The sequence below is a fragment of the Miscanthus floridulus genome, chromosome 11 (genome assembly GCF_019320115.1).
Source record: "Miscanthus floridulus cultivar M001 chromosome 11, ASM1932011v1, whole genome shotgun sequence".
NCBI classification, from domain to species: Eukaryota; Viridiplantae; Streptophyta; class Magnoliopsida; order Poales; family Poaceae; genus Miscanthus; species Miscanthus floridulus.
The window spans coordinates 39629170-39640632 of NC_089590.1; the positions used below are offsets into that span (position 1 = coordinate 39629170).

General features: G+C 44.0%; 1 protein-coding gene across 1 annotated transcript; it reads left to right on the top strand.

Moving 5' to 3' along the window:
- Window positions 1–928: 928 nt before the first annotated feature.
- Window positions 929–6644, top strand: LOC136494874 (acetyl-coenzyme A synthetase, chloroplastic/glyoxysomal-like). The gene is made up of 18 exons (XM_066491044.1): window positions 929–1598; window positions 2029–2175; window positions 2269–2424; window positions 2528–2650; window positions 2737–2905; window positions 3432–3514; window positions 3676–3777; window positions 3862–3950; window positions 4061–4151; window positions 4268–4381; window positions 4749–4825; window positions 4898–4976; window positions 5077–5145; window positions 5232–5407; window positions 5513–5569; window positions 5673–5763; window positions 5861–5959; window positions 6119–6644. Exons 1-18 carry the CDS (start codon window positions 1284–1286, stop codon window positions 6302–6304), a joined length of 2223 nt encoding a protein of 740 aa, XP_066347141.1. The 5' UTR covers window positions 929–1283; the 3' UTR covers window positions 6305–6644.
- Window positions 6645–11463: the final 4819 nt, after the last annotated feature.

An 11463-nucleotide genomic window follows, 5' to 3' on the forward strand; every position in this document is an offset into this window, starting at 1 on the left:
GTGGTGGCGCTAGGGTTTGGCACCTCCACCAAGTCGCGAGCGAATGTGGGAGAAAAAATGTTGGGGAAAAAAGGTGTCGAACCGGTACAGAGGATTGTGTAATGAGTTGTAGTGGTGGGTAGTTTTCTACCAACTCCATAAGGAGGTACATAAGCCTTGTTTCTGGAGTACCTCTTCAGGAGCTCCGTAAAAACGTAGAGTTGATCCTTAGCTCCACCTTTTTTTTGAAGCAGGTTTTTAGAGTTGAACCCGTTTGGCTAGACAAGTTTGGAGCATACAGTCCCAAACAAATACTACATGTACGTCCATTCAAAATTGTTCCTGCATATAATAACTGCATTGTACTTTAGAAATAGAGAAAACAGTAAAGGCTACTAGAGCTAAATTGTTCCTATTCACATGCCCATTTTGACAGAGATCATTGTACATTATTATTATCTATATTCACATGGTCTTTTGAAAGTAGCTAGTACTCAGCTCACATTTATCCAGCAAATATTAACAATGAGTTATTAACCAGATAATTATTGCTAAGTATTAGTACTAGCTGTCAGTGGATCAAAGAGACCTTTTGCATTGGTTTGTTGTAGAGGCAGCCGGCAGGCAGCAACAGAGCCGTGCGGGCGTCAATGCGTCATTGCTCATGGAGAGAAAACTGAAACAGGATACTTTCGCCCCGTTCACTTGGCTAATTTTTCAAACAACAAATAATATATATTTTTTATAATAAATTAGCTAACCGTACTTTCAATCGTAACTTACTACGGGGCCTTCGAGACGCGAACGGATTTAGCCAAATCTAATGACTACAGATGACGCCGCTGGAAGCATCGCAAAAAACGACCGGAGCGAGGCGCTCGCGACCAAAAACAACCGCCGAGCGGAGCCCGCCCGGCCGCCAGGGAGGCGAGTCAAAGACCGTCCAAAATCCCAACCACACAGACACAGCACAACCAGGCCGCCGATCGAGTCCTCGAACCCTCATCGCGCACGTATAAACCGGCCCGGCGGGGGCGCGGACGTCTTCACCGTTCACCTCCGCTCCCGTCGCCGGCGACGCGCGGGTCTCTCGGTGTTCGGCCGCGCGCGCGAGCCCTAGCTGTAGTAGTAGTGCTAGTAGTTTAGCAGCAGCAGAGTACGCTAGCGCTATAGCGCTCGCCGTCTCAGTTCCACCACCAGAAAGGCAAATTCGTCTTCGCTTTTCCGCCCGCTTGATTTGCCTCTTCCACCAGAAGGCGGGCGGGCAGGGTGAGGTGAGGAGAGGCCATCAGGGCCGCGAGGCCATGGCCCAGCATATATACGCCACCAGCTGCGGCCGCTGCGGGTGCGCCCGCCCCGCGATCCCGCTACTACTACTGCCCGCGCCGACCCTCCTCCCTCTCGCCTCCTCCTCGTCTCGGTTGCGGCGCCGGAGGGCTCGTCCCATGGGCGCGAGCGATCACCTTGGTTTGGTGGCTGCCGCCGCCAAGCCGCGGAACGGCAGCAGGCCATGCGCGGCCGTGCTGGGCGAGCCGCTGCCGGTGCTCGACGACCCCGGCCTCCTAGTCCACCCCAGCGCTGACTTCGCCGCCCAGGCGCTCGTCTCCTCCACACAGCAGGTGATCGTTTCGTTCGCTCGTACTACTGCCACGCGTGCCCTTCCGTTCTGTCGTCTTAGCCTTCCGTTTCGATTTGTCCCGATTCGTGCGCAAATGGGTGGCGCGCGTTCGGCCGGCGGCCTGCGCTTTGGCGCCGCCGAATGTGCGGCTGCTCGTGATCCGTTACTGCTGCGTGCGCGGGGTCTGATGATGCTGACAAGGACTAGGACTGGGAAGCGAGTGGTAGGACTGGGGGATCATATCGGTGGCCCTGCTGGCCTCTGTTCTGTTGTTGTCCTTTCTTCCTTGTGGGATCATAACTCATTGGGTCCATAATCTGAATCGAACATTCAGTGCCCGTGTGAATTACTGAATTACTTCTCGACTTCTCGTGGTGAATGTGATGGGTAGCAGTAACTTATTACATGGTTTTGCAATGAATGGTGACCAGTACCGGGAGATGTACCAAAAGTCGATCGACGACCCAGCTGGGTTCTGGTCGGAGATCGCGGATGAGTTCTACTGGAAGCAGAAGTGGAGCCCTGATGAAGTTTGTGCCGAGAACCTCGACGTGACCAAGGGGCCGATCAAGATTGAAGTAGGTTATTTATTCCTTAGTTTCAATGGCTGTTTCTTGTGGTGGAAGGATACATGCAGGATCTTGATGGTTACTGGTGTTTGGCGTTCGCAGTGGTTCAAGGGGGGAAAGACCAACATATGCTACAATGCGGTGGACCGCCATGTGGAGGCTGGGAATGGGGACAAGATCGCCATGTACTGGGAGGGGAATGAGCCCAGTCAGGATGGGAAGCTCACCTACTCTGAGCTCCTGGAAAAGGTTTGCCAGGTGAACATTCGTTCTCTTATGCCAAAACAATTGCATGTAGTTTTGAACACAATGTGTGCAGAGCCTGGGCCGTCTAAATGTGTTCTGCTGTGCTTTCTGATAGCTGTCGAATTACTTGAAAAGCGTCGGCGTTGGAAAGGGTGATGCTGTGGGCATCTACCTACCAATGTTGATGGAGCTGCCGATTGCAATGCTTGCATGTGCCCGCATTGGTGCTGTTCACTCGGTAACTGTTAACCCCCATGTTTGCACGTCAATTGTTCTTAATGGTTATATGTATGTTTGATTGATTTTGATGATGAATATGTTCAGGTTGTGTTTGCTGGCTTCTCAGCCGAGGCACTGGCCCAACGAGTCATTGATTGCAAGCCTAAGGTTGTTATTACCTGCAATGCTGTGAAAAGGGGGGTGAAAATCATCCCTCTCAAAGACATAGTAGATGCATCTCTGGATGAAAGTGCAAAGAATGGAGTTGATGTAGGTATGCACTAGAATCTGTGAGTATCGATTTTGGCCTGTCTGCAAATCTGAGCTTTAATATAATTGCATTTTGGCTCTACCACCCTTGTTCCATGTCCATGTTAACCATAGTCTCTTATATCAGGAATTGCACTGAGGAAATATCCTATGGAGTTAGATATATTTATAAGATTTACTGCCTTCTTCCTGATATTTTTGTGGGGGGCTTTAATTTTCACAGTATATCTGCAAATTTTGTCCTGGTACCACTTTTTTAGAAAGTCTTTTGTGACAAAATGGCTAATCTAGATCTACACCTTGTCCTGCCACCAAACATCATCCTTCATTTTGGTCACAGTCCTTGCCTTCGGTATGTCGTTTTCTTTCCTTTTTTTTGGAACATGACTGGCTACCTTTTGATGTCTTGAAAGAAGTCCAAAGCACCAGCATACTGTTGATCATCTCACATTATGTACTTTGTTCAGTGAGTATGTGCTAGTCTGGTTTGAAAAAAAAATCTAATGTGAAAATTTTCTTTTGCTGAGAAGGCATTTGCTTGACATATGAAAACCAGTCCGCGCTGAATAAAGTAGACACGCGATGGAAAACAGGAAGAGATGTTTGGTGGCAGGTATGCCAAAAACAAGTTCAATTATATTCGAAATTGCATCATACTTTCTACGTGCACAAACTCTGCAGAACTTCTGTGTGATTCAGAAAATAACCTATCAAACCCTTTTGTTTCAGTTATATCACTAATGCAATTTATTTCTGAACGATGATGTCCTATAGGAAGTTGTGCCCAATTTCCCAACTAAATGTGACGTGGAATGGGTAAATGCAGAGGATCCACTGTTTCTTTTGTACACTAGTGGCAGCACAGGAAAGCCAAAGGTAGTCTTAATCTCATAGTCATAGTCTCATAAATTGTTCCTGTGCCTCTTTAGCAAAGCTACTAACATACTGCGAACCATACAGGGTGTGTTGCATACAACTGGGGGCTATATGGTCTACTCTGCTACAACATTTAAGCATGCATTTGACTACAAGCCAACAGACATATACTGGTAACATGTCTTTATTGAGTCTTCTGGTGGACCAAATGTTTACCTAAAATAATTGGATCTCTAGTAGCCGCCATTTTCTTATGATTGTTCCTCTGTTTCACTTAAATCAGGTGCACTGCAGATTGTGGCTGGATTACTGGACATAGTTATGTGACATATGGTCCACTATTGAATGGAGCCACAGTTCTTGTTTTCGAAGGGGTAACTGCAAAAAGTTTTGTAGTTGATGTGTTATTGACTTTAATGTAATTTTGGGGTTTATTTTGAAATTGCTCTATGTCTAATTTGTAATCTATTTTCTTGGACACAACTCTTAGGCTCCAAATTACCCTGATCCTGGTCGCTGTTGGGACATTGTTGATAAATATGGAGTGACAATATTTTATACTGCACCAACACTTCTACGCTCACTTATGCGTGATGGTACTGAGGTAATACTTATTGCTGTTTGTTTGATACTAATCATCCTAGAATGCAAGGTGTTTTATTCAACTCTGATGTTTATGCTACAGTTCCAAGATACAAGATCAAAATGAAACCACTTAATATTTGCTGTTTGTAAATTGATTGGAGCTGATCTCTATTGACTGTTACAAGTTTGCTATGGAGCCTGCATGTACTGTTAATAGTAGAAAACGTATCTTTGAGAGTGAAATCTCTAATTGTATAATACTAATTGATGTCTATATGATTTAGTCATATGATCAAAATAATTTGAATTTTAATGGCCAACGTTTGCTAATATCATGCTAAACCATTCTTCTTGTGTAACCTTGATTTTCCATTGTATATTTACAGTATGTTGCTCGGTACTCTCGCAAGTCCCTCCGAGTGCTTGGAAGTGTGGGTGAGCCAATCAACCCCACCGCATGGAGGTTTGTAATGACTGCTACCTCTTATAATTCGTATGTGCTGAAAAGTCTTACATGCTCTGTCATGGATTTCAGGTGGTTCTATGATGTTATTGGCGACTCACGATGCCCTATATCAGATACTTGGTGGCAGACTGAAACTGGGGGATTCATGGTAAGTGTGTCTTCATAATTTTCAAGGAGAATTTAGAGTTTTTTAAAGTGACTGTCATATTACCTATCAAATTGAAGTTTAATTGTTCTTGTTTTATTAGATAACTCCTTTACCTGGTGCTTGGCCTCAAAAGCCAGGATCAGCAACATTTCCTTTCTTCGGTGTGCAGGTACATGTCATTGCTTGACTTATATGAAATGGAAATTTGTGATTCCTTGTTTTTGTAATAACTTTACGTCTTTACCTGATTCACAGCCAGTCATTGTTGACGAGAAAGGTCAGGAAATGGAAGGAGAATGCAGTGGATATCTTTGCATAAAGAAATCGTGGCCTGGGGCTTTCCGTACTCTATATGGAGATAAAGAGAGATATGAGACGACATACTTCAAACCATTTGCTGGATATTATTTCTCGGGTGATGGCTGCAGCAGGTACACATCAAGTATTTAATTCAACAGTAAAGATGGTAGCTTGTGTAAATTTGCCACCCAGCTTTACATGTTTATATCGTATAACATTCTAAATGTGCTTATCAGGGATAAAGATGGCTACCACTGGCTGACTGGAAGAGTTGATGATGTTATCAATGTGAGGTAATCCAGCTTATTTGATTCATTTTCTGCTTAATTTTGATTCAGAGATGGTTTAAACAGGCTGCCAAAATGTGAGTGTTTCATTTTCCTTTGAAAATTCTAGTGGACACCGGATTGGGACAGCGGAAGTTGAGTCTGCTCTGGTTTCACATCCAAAATGTGCCGAGGCCGCTGTTGTTGGTATTGATCACGAGGTATAGTCCAGAACTTGATATTTTTCCTCCTTAGCGTTAGTGCAATAGTGCTCCATTCGATCAAACCCGGTCTTAAAATTTTGACTACATTTTGTAGGTTAAAGGTCAGGGAATATATGCTTTTGTGACTTTGGTGAATGGTGTTCCCTACAGTGATGATCTACGGAAAAGCCTTGTTATGACGGTCCGCAGTCAGGTATTCTCTTTAGACACTTTGCTTACAGTTACAGTGATGGGATTCCTCATTCCTGGAAGATGTTTTTTCTAAGACGGCAAATCACCTGATTGGCAATGGCAGTCTGTCTTGCAATTTATGTCTTTTCAGTGACAATCGATGTATTTTTTTCACATGTAGATTGGCGCGTTTGCTGCTCCTGACAAGATCCACTGGGCACCTGGGCTCCCAAAGACACGAAGTGGGAAGATCATGCGAAGAATCTTACGAAAAATTGCATCCAGGCAACTAGATGAGCTTGGCGACACGAGCACGCTTGCTGACCCCGGTGTTGTGGACCAGCTGATTGCGCTCAGTGACAGCTAATCTGTCGGCTATGGGGGGGAAGACATGATCACTGCCTGCACTATATCTCGTGCAAAATTCAGCTTGTATGATGCGAGGTCTGTTGGGCCCGGTGCGTCTGTAAATTGTTGGGTCGCAGTCACAGATAGATACAGTGTACACTGGTAAATAACGAGATAAAGTGTATGTGCGAGTTTTGGCTAAAATGTTTAACGATAGATCTCGCATTTTATGGTTGCAACGTACAGGATTCAGCCATGCCGTGTTTACTGCATCTCTTTGTACGCTGTTCAAAGCATGTGCACCATGTGACAGAACAGCCCAATTCATGGAAGCTTAAGTACGGCTGTCCCGTTTAACATGTTGACGTGCATGTACTTTCACTTATATAAAACCGTTAGTCCGTCGAGTGTCACGAAGGACCTTGGTAAATCAACATCACAACCAAGATCGCACGATTAAGCAAATACACGTCACATACAGAGTTGCAGCGGAAAATAATATTACAAATAGGTTCACAAATAATAGGACAAATTTGGGTTTCAAAACCGGTTAAAGGAAAACAACGTAGTTTTCAAATGATTACATTAATATAAGTTCTAAATACATTGCTAGCATAAGTGATCTTCTCTGATAAAAGCATATAAATGGAAAATAAATATAGAGTCACCGAGTCTACCGGCGGTTAGCCACCATCTTAAGCTGAGAATTTCACCTGCAACATGGTGGGATAAACTCTGAGTACTCGAATGTACTCAGCTAGACTTACCCGTCATAAACCAGAAATAAAGTGACACCAAGGATTATGCAAGGCTTTATAAGTGGAGCTAGATTGATAATATTTTGCATAAAAAGCCACTAATTCAGCTATATATTTTTTTAATTCGGTCATCAAGTTAATTATAGCTATTCATCTCTAGATTAGCAACTAACCTGTGCCAAACATGTGATATATCATTTAGTAATATGCAATAGTAACCATAACCATAGCCGGTGTAATAATTCCATGTTCACCATAACCATCATATTCCATAATTCAATTACTACGATACTGGAGCTAGTCAAGTTTCTCACTATCCGGAAGAGACGACGATTCGAATCGATTTCAACCAGTTGGGAATTTATTCCTAACACAAACCCAGACATACCTGCGCCAAGGTAGTCTTAGGTCACCTTTGGAACAACTTAGGTCCATATTTCGCGGGTTCGACCAGCGCCGCACAATTAGGGACAACCAACCGCTAGGATGTTTAGGCCCGGCCTGCCCTTGGGCTCACGTTTGGCTCCCCGCACACCCTTACTACCATCCAGAGTGCACACTTTTACAGAACGGGGCCCTGCCTAAGTTGAGCTACTCGGCTTTGCGGTCGGAATGAGTTATCCGGCCAGCTAAGTGAGAGGCATGCGTTCAATCTCGGCAGAAGTGCCAGCAACGGTATGGTCATTAATCAACACAGACGAGATCATATGAGTTACCCTACACATAGACTCCGCCCAATCTCAAGTTAAATTACCCCATGGTTATGTTCCACGATAGCAAATATAGCCAACCGTGCTTCGGTATCTACCTATATCTCGCAGATAATAGAAAATCACTCGACTTCTACCGGTCTAAGCATGGCTAAGCATATATTTGATCCTGAACCTACATAGGGTTCAACGTATATTTCTGGACAAAAAAATTATATGCATCAAGAGTTTCCAATCAACTCCTATAACCTAACACATCAAACATAAAAGACGCATATGATATTTGTAAAAACATAGGAGGCTTAAAATCCTCTGGGGCTTACCTGGGATCCAACACTAGGTTAGGGTTTGTTAGATGACACTCGCTTGGCAAGCATCTCCCGTCTCGGTACTTGCTTAGTCCTTTCGTCTTCTGAATGGATTCACCAAACTCCATATTTGAGTTCAGCTCCAACATCATGTCCTTCACGTGGTGCATCTAGCGTACCTAAATGAGGTGCACCAATGCACACGTATGAATGCATGGAAGTGCAACACGTAAAGCATTCATAAAAGTACACCAAACCAATGTAAGCACCTAGAGCTATTTAACTTAATCATCACTCAAGCATAACATAGGAGATGACAAGCACATCAAGCATGGCACCCAAATTACTTGCGTGTAGCCATGGCAAGTATTCATCAATCGATGTCAACTTAACATGTTTAACCAACCAGGGCAAGCTAAAGCAATCAACCTACACATGCAGTTCTTGGACAGCAACACGATAGTCACTTGTTTCAGTCATAAGCAGAGATCCTGGCATCCAATAAAGGTGATCCTAGATTTTCTAGAAAGCTCAAGAAATTTTCTACAACTTTGATATTTACACCTAAAGCTGATTTAAAGGTTAACAAGGTTGAAAAATACTAACAAGTAAATCTGCACAAACTAGGACAGAAATTTGACAGTAACTTCATAAATGCATATATGAAGTTCTAGACATCCAGTAAATATGATTCTTAACTTTATAGAAAGATTATTAAGTTATATATAACTTATTTATTATCATATTAAGATGATTCTATAGCTAACAAGGTTAAACAATATCAAGAAGACATCTTTGTCCAGATTTGGACAGAATCTACCAATACACTTTGAACAGCAATAACTAGAGTTCTAGACCACCAAAAGCAGTGATCTTAGACATTTTAGAAATCTTAGGAAAAGCACTATAACTCTCCTATTATCACCAATACATGATTCCATGTTTAAATAAGCCAAACAATACAATCATTCAGATTTGTCCAGAGGACATGCAAAACCTGACAACAAACTTCTAAAATCTATAACTCCTAAACCATCAGGCCTAAAATCATGAAACTTTAGCACAAGCACGATAAGGAAATTATCTACAACTTTTGTATTCAACATATCTAAAAAACTTCATTTGCATCACAAAAATATCACCACCACAAAACTATACATGTAGCCATAACAACAAAGATACAACTATATGTATTTACCATTTATATTGTTAACAACTAACATTTTGTTGCTACATATGCAGCTCCATGCAACTCCTAACTATAACCAAGAAATCACATTACCTAGCACCAATTATTAGAAGTATTACATGGCATAAACACAAGCATCTACTAATAAACTTTCATTAGCTTTTCTATATATAAAAATCTTCTATTAACACAAGTCATATTATGACTCCACTGCATAGATCTACTCTCAAGGATTCCAAAAAGTCTTCATTTGTTATTTTAAGATTTTTCTATGATTTATTATGATTTTTCAAAGTTTTAGCCAAATAAATGCAATAAAGGTAAAACACATTTGCACCGAGGCCCCTGAACTTCCATGAAAATAAATTCCAGCGAAAAGGTCCTTCTAGGCACTATTCACATGAGTCATAGACTTTGCACTTAGCCCCCTGCACTTGTTTCTATTGTTGCACGAGGTCCTTCGCCTTCTCTTCTTCATGGGATAGAGCAGGGGATGGCTTGGGGCCGACCAGCCTTGGCTAGCAATGGCAGGGGAGTGCCAGGGGGACGCCACGCACCCACGGGTGGTCTCGGCCCGGCCTGAGGCCGACCATGGCTACCTGGCCATGTGCGCCAGCAGCGGCCGCGATGACCTCGCAGCGGCAGCAACGTGGGCGCAGCTCCGGCGACCGAGTAGCAGCGGCGTGGATAGCCCGGGCCCACACGCGGCCGAGGGAGATGGCTTTGAGCGAGGAGGACACATGGAGTAGTAGGAGCGTCGGTGGCAGCGAGCTCTGCTCGGCCATGGTGGTGCTCGGCGTTTGCGCTCTGGCGCAGAGCGAGGAGGGGAGCGAGAGGGAAGGAACTCAGGCGTTCACCTCTAGAGGGCGTAGAGGCGTGACAAAGGAGGTGGGACATGCGTCGGCATGGTGGGGCGCGCTCTTGTGCATGAAGGCCACTTCAGCATTTCGTCGGACACCTAGGTCGTGTGGTTCAGCCCGACTTGGAGACCATTTCTGGGCTAGCTATGGGCTGAACTAGGCTATGGGCCTTGAAACAAAGTTGCTCCATTCGATATGCTCTACAACTTGTATTTAGGGTGCTCGGCCATTCGAGCAACATATTAGTAGGTAATTAGCACCCAACATGATAATGTCAGCGCGTTGACAGCGATGAGCAAAAATCCAAATTGATGGTCAAAATAAAGTCAAACTGGTGCCATCTTTTTGCATGCTCTTCTCCAAAACATATAGTCCAACTTTTATATTTGGCTCAACTTGAGTTGCTTATCAAAAATTCAAGAACGCGAAATGCCAATCATCATCAACATTGTAATCTCAGACAGCCAAATTTTTGAGATCCAAAATAGCACTGGGTTCAGTTTTTAGGCCTTAGTTTGACTAAGTTATGGACCAAACTAGCTCTTGACCCTTAAACAAAGTTTGTTGTACACCTCTTGATCTACAACTTTGCTTCAAGGATCATGGACTGGTTCAGCTTGGTTAGAAATATACAAGCCTCCAAAGTAGGGTATACAAAACAAAAAACTGAGATTCAGATTACTCCTGGAAACAATTAGTCTTTGCTGACTTTGAAACTAACTTTGAAGATCCAAATGAACTCCAAACTTGATGAGTGTCGACAAAAGATGCTCGGCAGTCCACCGAGGGGTATCCCACAAAGGTAGATTTGTCGGTGGGGATGCGTGTAATTAGGAACCGGATGGTGACACAAGGCGCAGAGACAACAATTTAGATAGGTTCAGGCCGTCTGATCGACGTAATACCCTACGTCCTGTATCTTTGGTGTATTGTATTGAATACATGATGATGAGTAGAGGACCCCTGCCTCTCCTTATATACTCTAGAGGGGCAGGGTTACAAGTAAAGTATCCTATTTAGTACTATACAATGTCTTGTGGTGCACGCCGAGCAGCGCCGTGCACGCCTTGATCTTATGGGCCGGGCCACCTCCGATGGTGTGGCCCATGTCTTGGGGGCCATACCCCCACAGTTAGTCCCCGAGCCTGACAGTAGGTGACGCAGTCACGTGGTGCCAGGGTCATAAAGTAGAAGACCAGCCGAGCATGCAGCCAGTCCCCGGGCGTAGCCTCAAGATGAGAACAAGCACATTCACCGCAAGGTGAAGTGTGCCCACTTAGTCCCCGAGCCTGCTGGAAGATAAAGAATGAATCTTGTAGCAGGGTCAAAGAAGTCTAAAAGCTTGCCGATGTC

Coding starts and splice junctions, on each gene's coding strand:
- LOC136494874 (XM_066491044.1), top strand. CDS start 1,284: ATGGCCCAGCATATATACGCCACCAGCTGCGGCCGCTGCGGGTGCGCC. Junction 2,906..3,431: donor AAAGAATGGAGTTGATGTAG/GTATGCACTAGA, acceptor TTTGCTGAGAAG/GCATTTGCTTGACATATGAA. Junction 5,408..5,512: donor TCGGGTGATGGCTGCAGCAG/GTACACATCAAG, acceptor TGTGCTTATCAG/GGATAAAGATGGCTACCACT.